Raw genomic sequence first — 26513 nt, 5'->3', positions numbered from 1 at the left:
TGTATATTTTCTCATTTGCATTTATCTGTATTCTAACTATTATGCCAAAACTTTAGGTAAGTTTGAAGATGTAGAAACATGTTTTAATATTTATGCTTAAGTTTATAATTTAGTTTATAATTTATTGTTCAGCTTGTTTTCTTAAAGTATTTAGAATTCATTCAAAATCACATAATTTATTGAGTACGTATTACATACTAGGTTCTATTCTTGGGGTATTTGAGCATACAGCTATGACTGTAACAAATTTTCTAACTTAATTGAGTGTAATCCGTGTGTGTGTGTGTATGTGTGTGTGTGTGTGCATACACATGTGCGTGCATGGGTATGGGTATGGGGTGTGGGAGGAATACAGAGTAAATAAAAACAAGCAAATATGTACTCTATCACTTTAATAAGAATATTGCCAGAAAGAATTCATATAATACCAAAAGAAAATACCAAGAGAAAGTAAGAATACAGACCTAAAAGCTACTTGTTTTTCTTTCTGTGCTAAAAGTACAGCAGTGAAATTTAGTAAGGACTGGGTCATTAATTTTATAGACATAAATATGGTGTAAAGAAGTAAGACATCAATTTAAATTATTGCAAAAAATTTTAGTAAATAAATATCTCTAGCCAGGACATTAACAAGAAGTCTTGAAAATATGTGTTTTACTTCAATTCAAGAGTTCATACGGCCTTTCATTTCCCAGAATTTCAGTGACTAGGTAGTAAAATAATTTTTTAAAAAACAATTGAATACTTGTGATTAATTGTCATAGTACACGGTCATTTTGATTTATTTTATGTTTACATTTGAATTAGTTAAATTTAAATATTTGCCACATGTTTACTGTGGGACAGTCATCATGCAAAGCCCTGGAGAAATAGAAGGGAACCAAACATAAACAGCCTTTCAACTCAGAGAAATCAGAGTCTAAGATGTGTATCATTATTTTTTTATAAAGTTCTCTTTGTTCTGAGCATCAAATGATTATCATTAAACCCATGAAAGCAATTGCCTTCAGAGTCATCAGTTTGCATTTTACAATAATGAAAATCATTATATTAATTCTTCCTCATTTTTTTTCCAGTTCTCTAAAAATGTGCTTTGAGTACATCATCTCATTTAAACAAAATTAAAAGCTATTTTATTGTGATCTTTCACTGTTTCATTATAATCTTTTTACTGAAATTATATAACATAAAAGTAAGTGATGCTGATTTTGCCTCTGTAATTTGTAATTAGATGATATTTTGTTCATTGGTTATTATTAGCCAGTATGGCGCTTGGGTTTTCATTTAAGTAAAATGTTCCCTAGAGCCCTTCTTTGGGAAAAGCAGACTGGGGTGACCAGACTGCCCCGCATCAGGGGTGCATTCACTCTCTGTGAGCGACAGTGAAGGAGCGGGCTCCTGGGACTGAGCAGGAGACACAGGGTGCTGAGGAGACCCTGAGACTCCTTTATGCATCACTCAATCCTCCGTCATCCCCTCCCCATGACATCTTTCCTGCACCTGCTGTGTTGTGAACTTAAAGGGCTGCCTAAGGAACTGCTCACTGTAACTTGAATTTACAGTGCTTTGCTTTGTTTTATCACTTAAGGCTCTTAAATCCTTAGAAATACTCAGAAATACATGGTTCTTGTTTTTATTCTTCTCTCAAGAACCTTATTTGAAGTAGGAATTGAAATTAGTATAGCCCTTATGGAAAATAGCATGGAAATTCCTAAAAAAATTAAAGTGAGAGGGGGTAAGGGATGAAAACATTACCTATGGGGTACAATGTGCACTGTTCGGGTGATGGGTACACTAAAAGCTCAGACTTCACCACTATAAAATATGTGCATATAATGGAACGCAACTTGTACCCCTATATCTAGTAAAATAAAAAAGGGAAAAAATTAAAAATGAAATACAATAGGATCCAATAATCCCACTATTAGGTATACATACGAAGGAAATGAAGCCAGTATGTCAAAGAGACATCTCCTGCTCAAGTTCTAACCAGGGCCAACCCTGCTTAACTTCTGAGATCAGCTGAGATCAGGTGCTTTCTGGGTGATCTGGCCCTAGGTGAGATATGTGTCCTCCAGTACTTATTGCAGCACTGTTCACAATAGCCGAGATATTGAATAAGCCTAAAAGTCAATCGACAGATGAATGGATAAGGAAAATGTGGTACACACACACACACACACACACACACACACACACACACACACACACACAGTAGAATACTATTCAGCCATAAAAAAGAAGTCCTGTAATTTACAACAACATGGATGAACTTGGAGGACATTCTGTTAAGTGAAGTAAGCCAGGAACAGAAAGACAAATATTGCGTGATCTCACTCATATATGGAATCTTTTTTAAAAAGTTGAATTTATAGAAGTAAAATGGTGGTTACTAGGGTCTAGGGTGGTAGTAGGGTGGAGGGGGTTGGGGAAATGTTGGTCAAAGGTGACAAAATTTCAGTTAGATAGAAGGAATAAGTTTGAGAGATCTCTTATACAATATGGTGACCACAGTAAATAACAATGTATTGTATTCTTGAAAAATGTTAAGAAAGTAGCTATTAAGTATCTTCACCACAGAATGACAACTATCTGAAGTTTATGTGATAATTAGCTTAATTTATCTCTTCCATGATGTACATACATTCCAAAACATCATACTGTACATAATAAATATATACGATTTTATCTGTCAAGTTGAAAAAATAAAATTAAAAAAGAATTTTATTTGGAAAAAGTTCAAATATAATCGGTTTGCTTTGGAAACACTATATGAAGTAGGCACATACACTAGGCAATTGTACTTACGGAACGTGGAAACTTTGTCAGTTACCATATCCTATTGTGCTCCCTTATGAAAATCCACGGGAGAAAATTTTGCTCAATATCAATTCTAAGAAAAGTTGTTCTCTTCTTGAGCGTCTGGCATATTGTCCCTTTTGGATGCTGAATTTTATTACTGACTTTGCTTTCTTTTTTGTTATGATGAGCGTGAAATTTGGAGACACGTGTGGCCCACCATTACCAATTATACAGGGATTTTTACTGATTTTAGACTATCACAGCTTTGTTTTATTATTCTATCCTTATATTACCATTTCCCTAATCTTCTAGTTACTTATTTTACATCATTTTATTTATACTCTCTGCTAGGTTTCGGATATATTTTAACAGCTAAGTGAATGTGAAAATTGCTTTTTTCGGTTTCTTGTTTCTTTTCTTGTAAATCATTCTCTTCATTGCAGGATCTTACACATTTGTTCCATGGCTTCTCAGCTTTAAAAGAGGAAGAGCCCTAGAAGAAAAAGAGAATAAAATATTGGTCAAAGAAACGGGTTACTTTTTTATATATGGTCAGGTAGGTTCAAACCCCAATTCTGCTTTCCCTGTGCAAAGCCTCCCATTTTATGCTCATGTCTGATGAAGTTTTTTGGTTTGTTTCTCAGGTTTTATACACCGATAGCACCTTTGCCATGGGACACCTAATACAGAGGAAAAAAGTTCATGTCTTTGGGGATGAATTGAGTCTGGTGACTTTATTCCGATGTATTCAAAACATGCCTGAAACACTACCCAATAATTCCTGTTACTCAGCTGGTAAATAATAGTTCTCAGACCTGCTTATTGTGGAATGAAGACAGTTTGATAAAAAAAAAAATCTGAGCAGCACAATGCAAAAAAGAAAGGACAGTGCCCTAAAGTCTAAATAGACAGAGATTTCTCAATACACTGGGTATTTTTATCTTGAATGATAAGCTAGTCTGTTTTAATTGAGACAGAGGGAGTCAATATTAATAGTGTTACCATTTTTAGATAGATTTAGAAAAGGCAGTAACTTCACAGCATTCTCCATTGAGAACAATTCCGATGTATTTTCTTTGACACCTTTAATAAAAAATTCTAACAACCACAAAGTGATTACCATTTGGCAGGTACTCTTTTCTGCATTTTATATATGTTTGCTCATTTACTCTTTCATTTTAAGGTAGTTGGAATCTGAAACACAGAGAGGTAACATGATTGGTTTCAGGCTGCACAGCTACGAAGGTTCAGAACTTGGTTTACACCAGCCTGTTTTGTTCCACAGCGCAAGCCAGCAAAACACTTCTTTACATGCTGTGGAAGAAATGCCCTTGGCCAGGTTTGAAGGAGAGGGCGAGTTGCACAATGGCTTCTGTCTCACTTTAGTACAGGTGACATCTGGCATAAAGGGACACAGGTGACTTTGAGAGGTGAGAAGGTAGGGGAAACCCTACTTTTGAAAGAGCAGGGCAGGTTTTGTTTTGGGGCCTGTTTCAGCTGAATTGCCAATGTTTCCTTCATTTTATTTTTAGGGGGTGATTTCAAGTTAGTCAAGGCTAGTTTTTTTTTTTTTTTTTAACATATTCACTTTAAACACACATATTTTTCTGCTGATTCTGTAAGATCTATTTGGAACCCTGAGGAATGTCTTCAGTTTCAGACAGTTACCATGAATGACAGTGTGAAGCACAGGACTGGAGACTGGCTGTGCATTTTGAAATACTATAGTTCAAAAATGTTTAGACAAATGCCCAATAAATCAGTTAGAAACTAAAGGAAATAGTTCATAATCGCAGAGATGATGTCACTCTGGGTCTGCAGCCGCAGGCAGCTTTAATGGGGCGATGAGGAAGTTTCTAAAGGTGGAATTCCCTAATTTTCATAAAGAAACATTTCCCTGCACCCAGTGCTGACTAGTAATCTGGTGTTGCAAAATATTTATAAATGGCAATTCTACTCCAATCTGTTATTTATTTACATTCATTAGTTCTTAGAATTTTACAATGAAGTCTTTGTAAAAAGTCGCTAATCATCTGCTCTTGAATTTACCTCTTATTAGAGTACTCCACCTTACTTTATAAAGCATAATTAACGTGACTTTAAAGACATTTTTCAGTATTAATAGCTTAGTGTTGTATATGATAGCTGTTCTATAGGAAGTTTCAGGTTTGCAATTTTAATGTGCTTGAGGGCAAATTTTTTTAGAACCATTGAAAACTCTGTTAGTGTATAAGCATAGAAAGTGTTTCTATAATAACCTGAAAAAAAATTTAAGTGGCCAACTTAAGAAGCCCAACATAATATAAATGAATCACTTTTATACACAAAGCTGAATCTTATTCATTTTTTTAACAAAGTATGTTTATTGTAGAAAAAGTTACAGCTGATTGCTGTAATCCAGAAGAGTTGAAATAGCCAATAACTTAGTGTCGAAATTTTAAATAAAATCTTTAGTTGTTCACACTTACTTAACTTTTGGAGTTAATATTACTTAATGCTCTGTGATCTATTGCTTTTGTCAAAATATTAGGTCATTTTTATTCTCTATGATAATGACAAATCTATTAAACAAATAAATATCCATCTTTTTTTTTTTCTTTAACTGCTTAACGTGGTTCCAAATGCTTTGCCAATTCTAGGAAGCATACACATTACTCTTACCAATCCTAAAAATACTTCTCTTGTTTGTTGTCTGCCCTGGCCCAGTACAACAAAACAAGACTACTGAGGGTGGGAACTTTTGTCATCCTTGATCACTGCTCCATGTTTGTCTAGAAGGGTGTCTGGCACATAGTAAGTGTTCAATAAATAATCTCTTACTGGCTGCTGCTTGAGTAAATCCGGGTGTTTTGGGCTTCAGGATAGAACAGACATTAACACAGATGTGTCTATGTAAGTAAATTTTCCCTGTACGTTAATGAAACAATACAATTACTTTTTAAATTGCTAGCCTTTGACAAAGCGTATTGACAATTCAGATATGAGTTATTTTGTTTGTTAGTTTCCTTATTTCTTCTCCTTCCCTTACTCCTCCTCTTTTTTCTTCTTAATATTTTTCTTTGGAAGTGCGGTCAAGAGTGACCTGATGTGCTTGGTGTAGTCCCTGAACTGTACTTTGTATTCCTGATTCACAGATGTATTCATCATTGTAAATCAGGCACACACAGATTTATTGGTCATTTTTAAAGAGATAATTACATTGTTGCTTTTGATTATAAAGACAATCATGGTCATCTAAGGACATCAAATATAGGCAATAATGTAAACATAACATAAATGTTGACTAAACCTATAGTCTGGACTTTAGAGAAAAACTATGGCAACGAAGGTGCTATGTAAATACATGGTGTTTTGCTTTTTAATATTTATATTTTTTATATGCACATTAAAAATATAATTAGGACTATCCAGTATATATATATGTGTGCGTGTAATTTTTCACATTTTTATTTAACATTATTGTAAAAACTTTCCTTTGTCAATAAAATTAAGTGAAACATATATTTAACTATCTAATGTTCCATCAGGGATGTGCTATGACTTAGCTAACTTTTTTCAAGTTAGATATTTGGGGGTTTTTTGGAGTATCCATTTTATAAGCAGTAGGCAATAAATACACTTAGATCAGCCATCACTCCTGCTTAGTTCTTCTTTTTTTTTTTTTTCTTTTTTTTAGGATACTAGAATTGTTACTGGGTTAGAAGTCCACTGGTGTATTTTAAAGTGTGAATGCTTATGTCAACCTTTTTTCCAAAACAAAATAGTTTTATTTAAGGTTCTTTTTTTTCCCCTTTTCCATTGTACAACCACTTAAAGTTCTTGTAAATCATTCTTTCCCAGGCATTGCAAAGCTGGAAGAAGGAGATGAACTTCAACTTGCAATACCACGGGAAAATGCACAAATATCTCGAGATGGAGATGGCACATTTTTTGGTGCATTGAAACTGCTGTGACCTACTTAACACCATGTTTTTAGCTATTTTCCTCCCTTTCTCTGTACCTCTAAGCAGAAAGCACTTAACTGGAAATACCAAAAAGAAAAAAAAAAGTAGTTACCATAGCCTTTTCTGTGAGCTATTTGTTTTGGTTTGCTGAAACTAGTCCAAAACAGGAAATTTAACAGACAACCACCACGGCCAAAGAGTGTCATGTGAATTACAAGAAATAGAGCCCATTTGAGGAAAGATAGAATTAGAAAGACTTTTCACTATAATTCCATTTGAACTATTTACTGAGAGCTTCTTGTCTTGAAAGAAGCAGTATAGATTGCTTCAAAAATAGTATCCCGTCATTTACTTTCATGAAATAAGTGCCACATCTGTAGGACGTTAAGACATTTATTGGAAATCTCCAGATCCATTTTCTATTTTTACGTTAAATACATCCTTTTCCTTTTCAGTTAACATTACTGAAAGTAAAAAATAAAAATTCTAGAAATCTTCCATTAAGTACATAAAATAATTAAAAAATAAAATATTAAACAATTGGACTGAAAATAGGATACATGTAACTATTTTTGGTTATTTCAAATTTGAGATTTTTATCTTTAATATTATATATTACCCAGATATTTGTCATAGGAGGGAAATATTTTCCTCATTTGTCTATGCTTATGTGTATTTTTTATAGTTAATTTCAATTCAGAAACATTATTTAATGTACGGTAATTCCAATTTATGCATTTAAAGCATTAGTTGAAAAAATAACTGTAATTGTTCTTATATAAAAACACAATCTCCAAAACAAGTTAATGAATACATTTATGATAATGTAATATAATTTCCGTTTATTTCCTGTTCTTCTGTTTCAAACTGCTGCTATTATAGTTCACATATCTGGGCCTTTAAAAAATATTCCTGTTATTAGCTTTATAGAAATTGAGATTTAATTAAAATTCTTGGCATCCTGAAGTATGTCATATGTCATACGCTACTTATGAAGAAGATTATGATATTCCAGAAGACATCATCCTAGTTTTCACTTTATAATGAATCATACTTGAGAACGCCATAATACTTACCTTTTGTAATATCAGTTTCCTTTGTTTCGCTTGTCTTCTTATGTCATTAGTTTAAACATTAAGCAGTTTACATCACTCAACAGTTTACTTCGTTACATAGCAGATGGAAGAATAGACTGCAGTGTACATTAAAATATTTCTAAGATATACTTTTCGAAACAAAAATGATTTAAAATTTATGTCTAAAATAAAACTTTGTTTAAATATATCTGGTTTCTATAATTGGTTTTTGGTTATAATTGGTTTTTTACTAATTGGTTCAAAATAAAATATATTTTGCAATTTATTTTGTTTTACATTATAATTTAAAAAGAGATGTGGTAGGTGGAGTTAAAGTTTTGATACTAGGATAGGTGGTTAGTGATTTTCTATTGTTGCTGCTAACTTGGATTGCCAAATAAAAGAATTCAGTGCCTTTTGCTTCATTGTCATCTATTTGTTTATGAACACCCACCTGCCTTTTGATTTCTCTGTATATAATTTAATGTCATTCTAAAAATCAGATAAAACATAAATTAATATGTGTTAGGGTATTACAATAAAATATTTGGAAATGTGGATATTTTCCACATTTGGAAAAGGATCTGTTCACATCTGTATCTATGTATCTAATTTTAAACTATAATATTTAGAAGGCATTGGTTATATTATTACCTTTAAAATTCTATTTATAGTAGTAGAATATAATTTATGAAGTTTTTGGTACAATATTAAGTGTGTGTGTGTATATATATCAATGAGAAAAGCTAATAGCAGGCCAAATGTTCTTCTCCTTAAAAACTGATTATAAGGTGGTAAAATTCCATTAGGACAAGTGTGTGGTAATGATCACGGAGCACAATCTTGTTGTCACCAATCTCTTATCATATCTAGGACCTGACCCCTCACTCTCATGTGATTAGAAGGTGCAAAGGAGAATTTCACTGATTATTAATCCTCATCATTTCCGATTATATGATATGATGAAAAGACAACAACAGGATTATAGATATGGGAGAAAGAAGGAAACTCTTCACCTTTGAGTTAACAGCATTGCATGTTTTTAAGACTTTTTGACTTTTCATTTTGAAATAATTTCAGACTTTTAAAAAATACAGGGAAAAAAAGTACAAGGGAACCCCTTATATTCCCTAAATGTTAGCATCATACAATGCAAGGGTCACAAATCAGGACGGTAACACTGATAGAACAACAAGTATACAAATCTTATGAAATTTGACCACATGCTAAATCATAAAGCAAGAGTCAACAAGTTTTAAATAGTTGACTTTATATCAATTACAGTATCTCTATAACATTCTCTAGTAATTGACATCAGTAATTAAAAAGTAAGAAAAATATGCATTTGGAAATTAAAATGGAAAAAGATCACTTCTAAATAATTTATGGCTCAAAGAGAAAGCATATGAAAATTAGAAAATGTTTAAAACTAGATAATACTTCACAAGAAACCTTGGGGTATAGTAAAATCTGTACTTACATAGAATTTATAAACTTAAATGCTTATATTTGAAAAAAAGAATGGTTGAAAATTATAAGCTAAGCACCAATAGCAAGGAAAAAAAAGGCAAAAACAAAAGCAAGATAAAAACAAAGCAAACAAGCAGAAAAACCTAAACCAAAGGTTTATTAATAGAAGAAAGCAATTTTTTATTAATAGAAGAAAGCAATTAAGGTTATGAGCAGAAATTCAGATACTAGAAAATGAAGGTAAAAAACCAGAAGATCACAAGGCCCCAAATCATTTCTTATAGACACATAAATATGATAAACTACTGGCAAGACTTTCAAACAAAAATACAGAAGACTGACATAAACAATATTAGAATTAAAAATGGGGACTATTTCAATCTTATATAAGTTATTTTCGAGAACAAAATAGAAAGAATACTCCCAAGTTCAATTTATGTTTTCTTCCATAATCTTGAGACCAAAACATCCTGAGGGCATAACTAGAAATAAAAATTACAAACTAATCTTACTCACGAACTAAGATACAACATCTTAAGTTGTATTAAAATAGCGATACAAGTGAATCTACCATTTGATCCAGCAATCCCATTGCTGGGCATCTACCCAAATGATCCAGTGACACTCTACAAAAAAGACACCTGCACTCGAATGTTTATAGCAGCACAATTCATAATTGCAAGGCTGTGGAAACAGCCCAAGTGCCCATCAATCAAAGAATGGATTAATAAAATGTGGTATATGTACACCATGGAGTACTATTCAGCTCTAAGAAACAATGGTGATATAGCACACCTTATATTTTCCTGGTTAGAGCTGGAACCCATACTACTAAGTGAAGTATCCCAAGAATGGAAAAACAAGCACCAGATATATTCTCCAGCAAACTGGTATTAACTGAGTAGCACCTAAGTGGACACATAGGTGCTACAGTAATAGGGTATTGGGCAGGTGGGAGGGGGGAGGGGGGCGGGTATATACACACATGTTGAGTGAGATGTGCACCATCTGGGGGATGGTCATGATGGAGACTCAGACTTTTGGGGGGGGGGAAATGGGCATTTATTGAAACCTTAAAATCTGTACCCCCATAATATGCCAAATAAAAAAAATAATTAAAAAAAAAATATTAGCAAATATAAAATATTAGCAAATTGAATCTAGAAATATATAACAAAAGATAATGCATGATCACTGAGCTAAATTTGATTCAAATGTACAAGATTATATCGATGTTGGCAAAAGATGTAATTGATCATAATTAAATATTAAAGGAGAAAATAATGCGATTACCTTAGTAGATCCAGAAAAACATGTACTATTTAATATTTATTTGTGGTAAACACTTTCAGAAAACTGGGAATAAAGAAGACTTCTTTAATCTAATAAACTATAGCAACCAAGGCAAGATAACTATCACTGGATAATTATCACCACTTCTACATTATACTGAAGAGTTTAGACATTTTAGCATTATCCACCTCCTGCCGTGGGCCCTGTGCAGATTCATGGTGGAGAGGTAAAGAGAGCAAGAAATAAGCTTTCTTGTACAAAGCTGCTGAGTTTGTGGGGGTGATTTGTTTTTGCAGCCTAATTGAGCCTATCCTGACAGATACCTTTAAGGGATGAGAGTTCTGCAGTAGTCATACCCATTTAACCTCCATGGACTCCCATGAAACAGGGCCAGGGCTGCAGATTCCCATATGTCACTTCTCCTTAGATAGGCCATTGCTGTGTTCTTCTTCCCTGTCAAGTAACCTTGACTTTGTCTTGCATATCAGTTGCTGCTTATCTGAGCTTTGATCCCAGTACCTTTGGGCACTGTGTTCTGCTGGCCGGACTACACACCTGCTCATCAGGACCGTTCCACCTGCCCCTGCCTAGATGAATGAATAAGTCATACTGCAGATTCTGAACCTGCTTAATAAAAGTCATCCTGTTTTAGGTATAATAATCCCTTGACTCCCACTATAGCCAAACACACACAGACACACACAGACACACACACACACACACACACACACGCACAGGACAGGCTTCTTGATGTGCCACCTGTGTCCAGGGCCCCACACTCAGAAAGGCTCTGTGCTCAGTTTCATGCCCTGCTATTGCTACCTTGAAGTTCTTAATCATTTTTGAACAAGAATCCTTGCACTTTCACTTTGTGCTGGAACCTGCAGATTAGGTCGTGGTCCTGTTTGAAGACATTGGAGAGAAGAAGTAGAGGATCATCATTAAGAACATGCCATTAGCATTCGAATCCTAGTTTGTTGCTTGTTAGTTTTATAATTGGGGCTATGAGGACAACGGTACCAGTAAATGTGTGGAGTTGTGAAAAATTAATGCACGTGTAAAAACACTTAAAATAGTGCCATGCATGTGACAGTGATAAATACTTCTGCTTAAAAGATACACATGCCTGTACCCACATACACAGACATAACAAGAGGAATTTGAATTGGAATTTAAAGTAAGGAAAGAGAAGTGCACTGTCTGGTTTCATTTTAGCAAGAGATTTAAAAGCTGAATTGGCAGGAAATTGAGGAATATCTGATTTTGTTGTTTTGTTTTAAGATATATTGGGTAGACCAGAAAAAAAAAAGATTGAGAGATAGCCAGGTGTGGTGGTTTATGCCTGTAGTCCCAGCTATTCAGGAGGATAAGGTAGAAGGATTGCTTGAGCCCAGGAGTTTGAGGTTGCAGTGAGCTAGGCTGATGCCATAGCACTCTAGCCCAGGTGACAGAACAGAGTGAAACCATATCTCCAAAAAAAAAGAAAGAAAGAAAGAAGGAGAGAGATAAAGGAAGAGAGAAAGAAAAGAAGGAGGGAAGGAAGGAAAGAAGGAAGGAAGGAAGGAAGGAAGGAAGGAAGGAAGGAAGGAAGGAAGGAAGGAAGGAAGGAAGGAAGGAAGGAAGGAAGGGAGGGAAGGAAAGGAGAAATCAGCATCCTGGAATTTAGAACACCACTCTGGCCCCTCCTTCAGGTCCCAGAATGGCACCTCCCTCTGCCTGGCAGTGCAATAAAAAAGAAAACAAACAGTGATGGCTATGTCCCACCCACAGGCTAAATATTTCCAAGATTTGGGCAGGTGGGGCAAGGACTTGAGCATGGGAGCAGAAGGTTGCCCTGAATTTAACCTTATAGGAGTGAAAGGGAGACAGGATTTAGGAATTGGGTGGCAGTGGCAAGAAAACAGAACAAGGGGGAGTTGGGTGGAAATGGAAATGTCCAGGGGAAAGATTCCTTCTGAGGCCAGGGAGCGTGCACGAGAGACCACCCTGTGGGTGTGGGCTGCAAGCAAGTAAGGCAAGAAGAGCTGTTCTGCCTGCACCCCTTGGGACACCCCGCCCCCTCCAGCCTCCCTCTAAACGCTGAGAAACTGACTGATCCTCCTACGGGGCTTTGCTCAGGGAGAGAGTGTGTGGCACAGGTTCATGATCACCGGTGAATAGTAGACCAGCATGGACAGTGCTGCATAAATAGGGATGATTTGGAGAGTTGCGTGGGAATGAAAACACAACCTTCTTTCTATTTGCATTTCAGATAAGACTATTGCGTAATACATGGAAATCTGACTCTCTTGGTAATCAGGATAAGTTGTTTTAATCTTTTCTCCAGTGTAAGCCTCAGAATTGACAGGGCTTCTAGACGAGTCCAAAAGCCACAGTAAAAGTAAGACGTTTCTAAAACAAAAAAACAGCTAATGAGAAATCTCCTCCACCACCCTGGGAGTTTGTGATCTAGTTTCGAAGTGGACACCTCCAAGGAAGACAACCTGTATTAGTGTTTGAAATTTGTGTCTCCAGTAGAGAACCAGGACATGGTTAGGACATTCAGAGCCCCATCTCACCACATTCCAGGAAAGGGAATCTAGTGCAAAGGAGGTTCTGTTCGACCCTCATCCACTGCGTATTATGCATGATGAGGAGGTAAATTTCAGCCACTCATGAGTTTGAGAAGGTACAGTGATGTTTATTTATGAAACTTACTAATTGGAATTGTAGCTGTTGCTTGAGTGATAATTCCAGGAAGGCACTTGATAGGTTACCTTTGCAAATGTGTGGTGAAAGTTTCCCAGTTTGTTACAGTGGACGGCTGGTCTGCAGAAGACGAGTCAACAGATGTTTGCTGAGCTCCTGCTCCATTTCCCACACTCTCTGCTTCAGTAAACACAGATGATGCAGTGGTAAATAACAGAAGACTCCTACCTTCAAGTAGCCTGCCCTGTCAACATGCCCTTCCCCGCCCTGGCCAGCACCACCCATTTGCTAAGCCGTGTCTACAGGCTGTCCTGGAAGCTCTCACACCTGTCACTAGGGCCTCGGCACACCCATCCGTGTTTGCTCCCACCGGAGACTGTGCTTGTTATTTTTACAAATTAAAAATTTGTGAAAGCAATCCAGGCTCAAAAACTTTAAATAGTTTATGCTAGTTTTGTCCACATTTCAGAACTACAAATTATGGCAATGACGTCGTAAATATCATTTAAAGACAGGGAATAAATTTTAGTTTGTAAGAAGACAATAAACAGAGTGTCTTATTGATTACACGGAAGAAAAACAGGTTGCATATTTGACATCAGGGTCTCAGATGACTGCTAGATAAAAACCCTGGTCAGAAAGTTATGGTTTTAAAACCTAGAAACCAACTATTTTCCCCTCAATTTATTTTAAATGTAAATTTGATCTGGATTCTTACTTTAAAAAATAATGTAGCAAGTAAATGTTTTGACTTTAAGCCTAAAGGTTCCTCTCTAGTTTCTAACACTGTGTCATCAAGAAGGAACAGTGTTTTTCTTTTATGTTGCAAACCGTCCTGGGAACTGAAAATAAGGCTTTGGAGTTAGAGCCGATTGATACATTGCTTGCACAATGGTTACACTTACAGAAGGTGTTCCAGATTCTGGGACGTGTCTAAAGAGAATTACCTGATAGTGAAAAATATGGAAACTGTGAAATAATGAAATGTAAAGGACCTAAAAATTTCTCTGTAAAAAAGAAAGAAAGACACTTTTTCTTCAAATACAAAAGTCAAAAAAGTGAGGAAGGAAATGAAGGAAATATTTTCAGTATTTAAAGAGTTATAACATGATTGGGGGTAAAATTAGAATCAATAGATAGAACTTACAGATTTTTTTCTTTTTTCAAAAACTTTCTTGGGGAGGTATAATATACACACTAAAAAGTTTACCTATTTTAAGTGTAAAATTCAATGATTTTGGTACATTTACAAAGTTGTGCAGGAAGTTAGAAAATTTACTTAAAAATATAAGGAATGTGAAATTCAAATCCTGCCTGGGAAGGAAGGATTTAGAGTAAGATGTAAAAAAAAGAAAGAAAAATATTTTTTCTTGAGAAAAATCTTGACTTACCCTTTGTGAATATTTTTAATATCTTTTTTACTTTGGAATAGATTCAGATTTACAGAAAGTTACAGGATAATACAGAGTTTCTAAACTCCCTACCCAATCCCCCTGTTAACACATTACTTACATTATGTTTGTCACAACTAAGTGTTGTGTACCAACGTTGGTACACTGTTATTAACTAAAATTTGCTCTTTCTTTGGATTTTATTAGTTTTTCCACTTACCTCCTTTTTTCTGTTCCAGACTCTAATCCAGTGTACCTCGTCGAATTTCATCCACATGGCCCCTTAACATCCTCTGCTCTCTGCCATTTCTGTTTTTCATGACCTTGACAGTCTTAAGGAGCATTGTTTAGGGGTTGTGTAGAGTTCCCCTCAGTTTGGGTCTGTCTGGTGTTTTTTTCCTGGTTAGAACAGGGTCATATGCCTTTTGGGGAAGAGTATCTTACAGGTGAAGTGCCCAGCTCATCACCTCAAATAAGGGTACATGATCACCTCGCCAGGGAGTGTTTGCCAAATCCAGAAGTGTTTGACAAATTCCCAAGAAATCACTTTTAAATTCATATTTTTTTTTTCTAGTCATGAAACTATTTGAGTGTACATGCTACATTAAGTTGGAAACAAGCCACAAAATGTCCAGGTTGAGCAATGCAGCGGTTTCCTTCCCCTCCCTTGTTGTACACATGTATTTCCACTAGAGGGAAGCACTTGAACAACCAATGTGTACAGCCGGGTTATTCTCAAATGTAATTAAATAGAGAAATACTGAAAAATTATAAATCATGAACTGGATGAACATTAAAAGACAAAACAGACAATTTTAGTGTTTCCTTAACCCATATTCCATGCTTAATGAAAGTTTATGGTGTGACAGTTTTTACTTTGTTCCTGTTTGGTGGAAACCTTGGTTTCCCTTGAGTTATACCAAATCAGTTACACACCTGAGAACTTTGATACACCTTCAGTCCCCCAAACTTGGAGGCAAAGAAAAGAAATGAAGGCAGGAAGCTGCTGTAAAGAGGGAGACTAGAGGAGAGGCTCCACCCTAAATTAGTTCAGTCTTGTTAAGAATCTTTTCCCATCTCTGACTTTAAATAGCTCCTTCTCAAACCAGCCTGTGTTTACCAGAATATGGTTAATGGGACTTTTATTCTTGGTCAGACAAACTTTTCTCTGGTTATTCACTATCTCAACTTCTTAATCCCTTTCTAGATTATGAACCCTTTCTTATCGACAACCAAAAACATCCCATATCCTTGACCAACATACAATAAAACACATAACTGCACTTTACTATTATTTTTAATTACATACACTGATACATAAACGTAGCACATATTTGCCTACTTCTGTTTACGTCTTTAAACTATATGTATATCAGTCAGTGCTCTAAAACAATTTCACCTATTATTTAATTTAAAAAAAATAGGCTTTTTTAAAGAGTTGTTTTGGTTTGTAGAACAATTGAGCAGAAAGCACTGAGTTCCCATGTACTCCCCATTTTGCACCCCCACAGTTTTCCCTATAAATACCATCATGTGTTAGTGGGGTACATTTGCTACAATTAATGGAAATTTTTGATGTTCATTGATGAACATTAGTCTGTTATTATTAACTCAAGTACATGCTTTACATTAGGGCTTGTTCTATGTTGTACAATTCTGAGTTTTGACAAATGTGTAAAGTCATATACCCACCATCACAGTATAATATAGAACATTTCACTTCCCTAAATACTCCCCGAGCTCCACCTATTCATTCCTTCCCCCTACCCCTACCTAAACCCATGGCAATCACTGATATTTTACTATATCTATGGTTTTGCTTTTTAAAGAATGTTACACAGTTGGAATTATACAATATGTAGCCTTTTCAGACTGGCTTCTTTTCACTGACAACGCACATTGATGTTCCTCCATGTTGTGTCATAGTTTGATCTCATTTCCTTTTATCGCTGAATAACATTCCATTGTGTGGGCAATCCACAGTTTGTTTATCAACTTACCTATTGAATGTCATCTTGGTTGCTTCTAATTTTTAGTAATTATTATTAAAGCTGCTATAAACACTCGTATGTAGGTTTTTGTGTGACTGTAAGTTTTCAATTTATTTGGATAAATACCTCAAATAGTATCATAATTGCTGGATCTTATGGTCAGACTATGTTTAGCTTTGTAAATAACTGCCAAACTGTTTTCCAAAGTAGCTGTACCATTTTGCATTCCCAAGAGCAATGAATGAAAGTTCTTGTTGCTCCACATTCACCCCAGCATTTTGTGTTGTCAGTATTTCAGATTTCAGACATTCAATAGGTGAATAGAGGTGTTTTATTGTTCTTTTAATTTCCAATTCCCTAAGACATATAATGTCAAGCATCTTGCACATGCTTTTTTGCCATCTGTTTATCTTCTTTGGTGAGGGGTCTGTTTAGATCTTTTGCCCATTTTTTAAATGGGTTATTTGTTTTCTTATTGTTAAGTTTTAAGTGTTCTTTGTTCATTTTGGATACAAATTCTTTATGTGATTTGAGTTTGTGTATATTTTCTCCATGTCTATGACTTGTCTTTTTATTCTCTTAAATCTAATTTGATTTTTGCAACAACTCTTTGGTGCAGGTGCTATTATTAACTCAATTTTATAGATCAGTAAATAGTGCCACAGAGAAGTTATATATCTTGCCCAAAGTGTCAAAAGCTAGTGTGCAGTGTATCTGGAATGTGAAATCTGGCAATCTGTGTGCCGAGTTTGCTAAGCTCTCTGTCCTGTCACACTTGTAGTAAACACTCAATGGCTTTGCACCACAGGCTACTGGTGCTCGGTTGAGACCAGTGATGATCATCCCCTTCCCATTTGTCATACTGTGGACACTAATACTTACTTAAAAGCAAAAGAAAAGAAACAGTTATGAGCTAGCAATAGTAAATGTTTAGGAGTAGATTTTAAATACCATAAGATAAAATCCAACCTCTGAAAGGTTTGATTGAGACCAGCAGCAGGTGATTTTTCCATGTCAGTGAATAATGGGATGGTTTCTTAAAGGAGAACATAAAACATCTATTGTAACTTTCAAATAGAAAGACATTTTAGCCTTTTCCTTTGTGGAAAGAAAAATGAAACTTCAGGAGCGAGATCATAGGATCAGCTATTCTTATTTTTAATCACTTTGGCCTGGAAATGTTCCAGGAGTGAGCTACAATACTTTATAGTGCACTAATGGAAGGACGTCTACAGAAGAAAAGGTGCATAGGTAATGCAGTGGGTGCACTCCCAGCTGTGCCAATCTCCCACAAGATGCCCTCTCTGAGATTACCAACATATTATAACTATCGAACTATCAAATCCAATGACTTCTTTCAGGCTTTAACTAGTTTAAATTCTGAAGCCTTTAATAATGTTCAGCATCTTCTTCTTTCTATTTTTAGGTATGCATTAATTTTAATTACATCTATCACTACTAGAGTGATAACCATTAATCTATTTATCTTCCCACTGCCATCTATCCATCTTATCTGTCCATCTGTCCACCCATCCGTCCATCCATCTGTAGGCCATCTGGAGGCTCCCTGCCTTTCAGAAGTTGCCTTGCTTTTCCTGACTCTGACTCCTCGTCTGCGACATTCCCGCACCTCCTCTATCTACCAGGCTTCCTTTTGCTCCTGTTCTTGTCATGAGGCTATATCTACGTCTCCTTCTGTAGCACTCTGGGTACAGGTCTTAGTCCCGTTCACAAGTTCTATTTCAAATCCACTCTTCTTAAGCATTTTGTGATTTGTTTTGTATTTTTTTCCTGAGAATTTGTAAATTTGTAAGATGGTGAGGAATCTTGGTATCACAGATGATAGCCACGTCTCTAGACATGTGACCGCATCTCCTGGCTTCTTTCCTCGCATTCTCACTCTCTTTTCTGTCACCTGCCTAGGCTCTAGGGAGCAGGGAGATCGCTGCCCTTCTGCTTGGAAGGGCTGTTCCCCACATTTCGGCCCCTCTGAGTCTCACTATCCAACGCTTACTGACATTTTTTTCCACCAAAATATTTGTGCCTTCCTAGCAGTAATTCTGGTGGAAAAAAAAATACTCATAATGACACACACTCACACACATATTCTCCAGTAAAACAGTTATAATTAATGACACTTTTATATGTGGAGGGCTGCCATTTATACAATGAATTTGATATATTAGACAGTTTAACACCCATGGTTACCCCAATCTGCCTTGAGCTTGCAGCTATGCATCCTGACGACTGTTATATTAATCACCACTCTTACAGGAGGAAAAACAGCAAACATGTAATAGAAGGTTTACATGAGCTACACTTTGCTTAAATAAATCACCTGGTCTTGCCTGAGAATATGTGCCCACCCTCTGGGTATAGAGCACACTAGGTGGCCTTACCTTGGGTTTTCTCACCGATATATCTGCACAAATTCCCTGTCCTTCTTCCTTACAAAAACAATGTCTGTGGAGTGTTTAAAAACTGTTAAATGCTAGGCAAGTGTAAATTGTTATTATATTTGTTCTCCAAATAAATGAAATATAAGAGATAAATATCATGTAACCTATTCAAATGAAGCAGACAGCTCCTCATTCTAAAAGTGCTTTTCAACTTTCCATTTCCATCTATTCTACCATATAAAACACTTTAGGACACTCAGGTTGGGGATTGTTAATAATTTTTGTCTGGCTGCAGCTGTGATTTATTTCAAATAGGAAGTATTTTTGTGTTGGACTATAGGCAGGGGGTGGTGGGTCAGAGGGCAAAGAGACAGTCGCCTAATGCGTATTTGTAACTGGGCACAGAGTGAGGAAATGGGAACAGCAGCTCCTGCGGGTCAGCTTTTGGTGAATGTCCTCACGTGGCATGTCCACTCTTGGTCCTTGCTGCTCCACCACGTTTCACAGTTTGCAATGAAGTTTAACACCTAGGACCAGTCCATTGAATGCTTTAACCACTCATCGGATTATTTTTAGAATAGCCATGTTGAGTAAAGACTTTGAGCTGTGGATTTAAAGATGATGAAGGTCCCCAATTCTAGGCTGTTTATGTCTCTTTAAAATCCATGATGGCATTCATAATAACTTCAACAGGAACAAAAAATGCTTGTCCATTGACACGAGTTGTTTCGTAAATATCAGTTCATAGGGGTTATGTTATGTTTATGCCATATTGTATGATACATATATACAGCTGAGGCTGCCACAACCAAACGCCACACACTGGGTGGCTTAGACAACAGAGATTTATTTTCACATGGTTCTGGAGGCCAGATATCTGAGCTCAGGGAGTCGGCCAGGTTGGCTTCTTTTGAGGCCACTCTCCTTGGCTTGCAGATCACCATCCTCCGTCGGGTCCGCACCAGGCCTTTCTCTGTGTGTCCTCCCTGCCCTGGCTGCCTCTTCTTGTAAGGTCACTAGTCCTACTACTGTGACCTCAGTTAACCTTAATTATCTCCTTAAACCTTGTAGCACCAAATATAATACCATTGGGACTTAGTGCTTCAAAAGTGCATTGTAGGAGGGGCACAATTCAGTCCATATCAATGTTCTCATACAGGTTCTGGCTCCAGGCAGCCTCATGTTCTGTCTCTGCTCGTCACACCCGGATCATTATTTCCTGCTTCTCAGCATCCACCCTGAATGTCAGGAGCTACACGCATCACGTGGTGCTATTAAGTGACCCATTAGGATCTAGTTTCAATTAATTCTTTTGTTCTTTAAAGCTCTTCATACCTTTCAGTTCATGTCTTCTCTTGAGTGATAAGTTTACATGTTGGTTTTTTTCCCAAAGATGTTAAGCTTGATGGTGGAGAATGTAGACCTTTATGCTGAACTTAAATGTTTACTAGTTTAAAGAATTGTAGTCACAAAAAGAAGGAAAGAAAGGAAGGAAGGAGGAAAACAAGAAAGGCAGGAAAAAAGAAAGGAAAGAAAGAGAAAGAAAAAAGAGAGGAAGAAAAAGGAAAGAAAGAAAGAAAGAAAGAAAGAAAGAAAGAAAGAAAGAAAGAAAGAAAGAAAGAAAGAAAGAAAGAAAGGAAGGAAGAAAGAAAGGAAGAAAGAAAGAGAAAGAGAGAAAGAGAGAAAGAGAGAAAGAAAGGAGGGAAGGAAGGAAGGAGGGAAGGAAGGAAGGAAGGAAGGAAGGAAGGAAGGAAGGAAGGAAGGAAGGAAGGAAGGAAGGAAGGAAGGAAGGAAGGAAGGAAGGAAGGAAAGACTTGGAAAATGGGGTGGAAGGGCTGGTGGAGGGAGCCATGAGATTTACCTTAGAATATGTGAAGTTCCGTCTTTAAGAAACAACACTAGTTTTTCCCACTGCATACCTCCAGAGAGCACAACTGAGTGCAAACTGGGGCAAAGTTTTCCTCCCGCACAGGTGGCTTTTCCAGGTGTACCACTGAGGTATAACTGGCTACCTTCCCGGCAGGCACAGCGTCCTGGGGAGAGGGGCATGTCCCATGGCACGTGTGCGGCAGAGCCACAGCATCCATTTCCTCAACGTCACCCCGAGCAAGGAGGAGGGGAGAGGCGCGGGGAAGAGACGCGCGAGCCACCGCCAAGCACGGAGATGGAGGGAGGAGGCTCTTGGGAAGATGCAGACGTTGGTGAGTGTGGATTTAGAAGTGAATTCACTGCAGTGGGCCGGGTCGTGGGTGGGAGCTGGGAAAGCGGAGGTAAGGCTCGTGATTCAAGCAGTTTGATGGCAAAGCGTGACGTTTCTCAAGCAATTTGATGATGAAGGCAGATGAGGGCCGTGGCAGGAGGGCCCGCAGCGTGGTCACGGGCGGGACACAGGGACCGCACAAGGGCGCGGAGCTGGAGAAGGGGGAGCACTCGGGAGCCGGGAGGGGTGGGCAGGGAAGCCAGGCGAAGGCGCGCGTCGCTCCACCTGGGGCCGCTGGAACCATCTAAAGAGAGATGACGCTGTGGGCAAGGACAGAGAAGAAAAGGGAAAATTACGCCGGAGAGACTTTATTTTCTTTGCAAGGTGAGAGATGAGTTTGCTGACTACACAGAGCGTGCTGGATTCGGGGCTAACTCATCCTTTTTTGTCTTCTCCTTCCTCATAGACATTTGTGCTCAGATCTCTGTCCAGGAACAGCTTGCGCCATGCGCCCCTGACTCTGTTGCTGCCAGGAGGTCCCGTCTCCTCTCCCGCTCTCCGCCCTGCCTCCAGCAGCACAGGCAGCCCAGAGCCGGGCAGGCCTCCCTCCCGAGCCCCCCTCTGTCCTCAGGCTGCAGGTCACAGGCGAGTCCTCGTGGCCTCCAGGAGACCCCAGGAAGTTACACTGTGACGCGAGGTCCGATGGGGGCTGGGCGGAGAAGGCCCGCTCGCCTGTCGGCTGTGTGTCAGCCGACTCCGGTCGCGGGGCTCAGACTGGCGAAGGGAATGGATGCAATTACTCCCCTTTCGGTCCACAGTACGTGAAGACTGGGGTGCGAGCTAAGCAGCGCCGGGTGAGGGGGCTTTGGCTTCCTCCGCCTTGTCCTCAATCCTCCTCTCCCTCCAGGCCCGTGTGGAGACCCGAAGTCCCAAAGGCCATCGTTGGTGAAGGCCGTAGTGGTTCTATTTTTCAAACAGCTTAATAAAGACACCAATGAATGAGATTACTTTTAATAAGTGATTTCATGAACTGTTTGCAGTACCCTTAAAAGGAGCTGTAGAAATTGTGGATGGTGGGTTGGTCCCTCCCCATCCTTCTCCAAGTCCCCCGTCCCGCCTCCCGAACACCCGCACTCCCTGCCTGTGAGCCAGCAGCCGAGTTTGGGAGGCAGGCGGCTCTCAGAGCCTCATTTTCTGCCCTTTGAATGGTGACAAAACTTTTCTTTAAATTGAATACTTGCAAGTCTCATTGTAGTTTTTGGATGCGAAGCTCCATTCAAGCTTAAATTTTCATAACCTTCATATTGTTTCCTAAACCGACTGCTTTAATTCATGGTGGAGAATGCACGGGCATCACTTTTTCTTCTTCTTTCTAATTAGCTTTTGGGTTTAATAATGAATTAAGTTTAATAGGCCCTGAGCCCTAGAGGTGGCCTTTATGGAATTTCACTTTCTTTTGTTTGAACTGGACTAGAGCAAATGGATTCATCCAAACTGTGAGTTGTACTAATAATATACAATGGAAATAGTAGAATTTTACTGATTGTGTTCCTAATACCTAGAAATATTATAATTTTAATGATTCTGTTATTCCTATTTATCTTGGAGTTTCAAATCATCAATTTCCTTTTGAATTAATGCACCAGACCAAAACGCTGTGATGATCTGGGGCACATTTGGTATTTCAAGGACCATACACATTTCACTCTTTCACTCAAAAAGGCTCCTGTAAATCTTCACCCACACACATTCATTTGAACTTACAAGCTATGAATTTATTGTGGAGGAGCATGTATTTGTACTGGAATGGCAACTGGGGTGGCATCACTTGTATTTTGTTTTGATTACTTACAATTGGATAGATACCAGTATTTCTGCTTGTATAGGCTATCCAGATTTTGCAGATCTCTCCAATTGGAATCTCGTAAGCCATTGTGTCTGAAATGGTACGGAACTTCCCTTTTACATATTAGATGTATCTTATTACAAGTCCTTGAAAAGCAGTCTCAAGTCCTGACAGCAGCAGGGGACCTGCTGGCTTGAATTCCAGCTGTGTTCATTTTAGCCATGCGTTCTCGAGCAAGTTCTTAACTTCCCTGCATCTCAGTTTCTTGGTCTGTGAAACAGGGATGTTAGCATAGAACAGGACTGATGTGAGTTTATAAGACATGGAGCTCAGGTGGTTTAGCAATTATCTCTACCGAAGTATCTGTCTTTGTCACTAGGTGGGTGATGGTCAGGGCAAAGGCTATTTTCTATTTTATTTCCTTTTTTATCCCTATTGTTTAGCACGGTGTGTTGCTCATAAAACACAGTTTTTGCTTCGTGTTTGAGGAAATTAATTATTAAAGAAATGAAGCCCCTCATAAACTCTGACTTGAGGAAATCTAGAAAGCTGTGAAATTTCCACTCTCTTGCCCCATATCAATTTTTCTCTGTAGGTGATGCCACTATGTAAATAGATTGAGGTTCTCTAACTATGCATTATCTAAGGTCTTATCTAGAGGACTAAAATATTTTTTACATCCTAAGTAAGCAGAGAGAAGTGAAATGGCCACAAAGTGAAGTATTCCATGTAGCTCCTGCATACACAGCCCCTGTGGCGACTTTCATAGCACTTGTCGCCAACAAGCTTAGTAAATAAAAATGACTCCACATGAGGCACAAGTCATATAACAAAAATTTGATGTAAAGGTGATATTTTTTTCATTTCTTGTGGGTAAATAGTCTTTGTGAGAGATTTAGATGGCAGTCTAAAATGTATTATTTATTTTCTAATATCATGCCCATACAAATTTTAGAATGACAATTCTATCTGCCATCCCTGTTCTTGGATTTAAGCATCATAGAAAGATGGTAACAGGCAAAGTAATATAACTGTCTACATGCTTTAATTAAGAAGATCGGAGTGCAGGCACTTTGCTTCCCCTCTCCCCATCTGCAGAATATGTATCATCTTCTTGGGATATTTGTGATAAGGATGGGAATCGCCTGGGATGGGAATGAGAGCTGGAGAACTTCTGCTACAGAGTCCCTATTAAGTCTCTATTAAAATGGACCAAATCTTCACCAGACGTGACTCCAGAAGGAAATAACTATAAAAGCTGGCCACGTGCAAAGGCAACTCCCGGGAGGCCTTGGAGGATGAGGAGTGCGGGCAGACCCCTATGCAGAGCGGGCTGTCCTGGAGAGGGGAGGTGGCCGCTCTGCCAGTAACTTTCTTTGGGGGGTTGTTGGGCTCGTGTGGAAAACTCTAGAATCTTTCTGCTCTAGGAAACCAGAAAAGAACTGACAAAACAGGACTACTTAAAAAAGTAGAAAATCCTCAAAAGAACCAGCCTAAGAATGGATGTCCAACATCTACCCACCCACATCTCTGACTGACTCCCGACACACTCAGGCAAAGGGCAGGCACAAAACGCATTCGCTTAGGACAAAATATCTGAACAGCGGCCAGAAGTGCTGCCCAGGGAATTGAGTCTGCAGTTCAAACCCAGCTAACATAGTTTTATGCAATTACCGAAATTCCCCAATCCATACATCTAAACCAGTAAATGCTATTTGTATATGAACATTATCTTAATAAAAAAAAAAAAAAGAAAGAAACAATGAGAGTTCATGAGACCAGAAACACCTGATTTAATTGAAAATTTTGTGTATTTTGTAGGTTTATTATGTATATAGTTAGGACCTCCGGCTCTTCTTGGGACAAGAGTTCCCCGTTTGGGTGCTGTTTTGAGCAATCGCTCCACCTGGGAAGAAGGATCAGGGCAGGCATTCCATTCTGGTGCTGCCCCACCCTTAATCCTGTCCTGAGTATCTGCTACCCCTGGGGAAGGAGTGAACGCTTTATCAATCTAGGAATTCCCCAGCCCAGGCATGATGGGATTTAGAAAGTGACCTAGAGTAACCTAAGGGTAATTAATATACAGTTAGCTTGAATCTGCATTGCGGTTCACCACCCCACCCAAGATGGGCTTTCTTAGAGGAAGTTTGTATATACAGATAGAATGTTGAGGACACCTGTTGATCATTTGAGAACATCCTGCACTTCCCAAGAGCCCTCCTCCAGACCGGGCTAATGAAAGGAAACAATCCTAGGAGTCAGAGGAAGCCAGTGGGTCAGTGAGTTGGTCTGTCTCCCTCCACTAGCGGAGACAGAGCTGTTTGGTTCTGTAATAAAGAGCTGCTCTTGGGGAACTGCTCTCTGCCCGAGGTTACTTGGTCATATTGGCGTTGCTGGTGGTTTTTCCAAGAAAGGGGTCAGAGCACTGGGATAATAGTCTGGATTTTGGTGTGTCTGGTCATTCTTTGGCCAAGAGCACAGCAAGAACCGAGGGTAAACTCCCACCGTGGCATCTTTGGTGCTGAACCCAGGATTATGACAGGTTCAGCTATTTAAAAATAATTTAATATTTTTTTCTTAAGCAGCTTCAAAGGAATAAAATAAAAGCCCTACCAATTTGTCTTTTTAGATTGTCATTCATTGTGGGTTGTTGGTAAATTTAAAATTCATGAAACTATATTTCTTTACACATGCGTTTTTTTCATTTGAGTAGCATAATTCTTCAGGAAAACATTTAAGCTTTGCTCATCCTCTTAGATTTTGAAGATACCTTCAGTATCTTATATTAGCAAATGCAATCAATTATCTCATTGCTTAATGCATTAAACTTTTTCTGAGACAGATACATCTGTTGGAAACTGGCATAAGTCAAATTGGCAAATCACAGTTGTCATATTCTTTCTGATGTACATCAGAAGTTAGTAGCAGTTAGAGGCAGACACCCCACCAGTGCCCCGGCACACCGTCTACCAGGAGCTGTGCTACAAAGAAAAAGAGTATTGCATTTGGCCATACAGACATACAGCCAGTTATGTCCTTTTAGGTAATTCAACAGTTTGTATGAAAGGTTTACCCAGGTGCAAATTCAAAATGTTCTGAAGGTAGGATATACCAATATTTTTGAAGCAAAAGGCTACAAGGTCAACCAGAGGTTTAGACCTTTGGCACTATTTTAAGAGGTTAACCTACTCACTTAACAAGGTTTTATACACATACTGTACAAGAGTGAAGATACATAACTGTCTTTAGGAGCCATATGTCTTGAACACTGCTCATTTCTTCAAAGCAATACTATCTACAATATCTCTTATGCTCATTAATAATCTTCCAGTCCAGAAATAGATCAAGTTATTCCAAGGATGTGCATAACCCTCTGCAGTGTGAAATCCTGACTAGGTCTTTCACTTGCCCCC

At 38.0% G+C, this 26513-nt stretch overlaps 1 protein-coding gene across 1 annotated transcript in view; it reads left to right on the top strand.

The window, feature by feature from the left end:
- Positions 1-8247, top strand: part of TNFSF13B (TNF superfamily member 13b) — a 36241-nt gene extending 27994 nt beyond the window's left edge. The window contains exons 4-6 of the mRNA XM_012752029.3: positions 3246-3358; positions 3447-3597; positions 6643-8247. Of these exons, the coding sequence (XP_012607483.1) occupies positions 3246-3358; positions 3447-3597; positions 6643-6755 (377 nt within the window). The 3' untranslated portion in view covers positions 6756-8247. The remainder of the gene's footprint in view (positions 1-3245; positions 3359-3446; positions 3598-6642) is intronic.
- The last annotated feature ends 18266 nt before the right edge of the window (positions 8248-26513 follow it).

The sequence above is a fragment of the Microcebus murinus genome, chromosome 13, assembly GCF_040939455.1.
Source record: "Microcebus murinus isolate Inina chromosome 13, M.murinus_Inina_mat1.0, whole genome shotgun sequence".
Classification (NCBI taxonomy): Eukaryota; Metazoa; Chordata; class Mammalia; order Primates; family Cheirogaleidae; genus Microcebus; species Microcebus murinus.
This window is presented reverse-complemented; position numbering and strand designations above follow the sequence as displayed.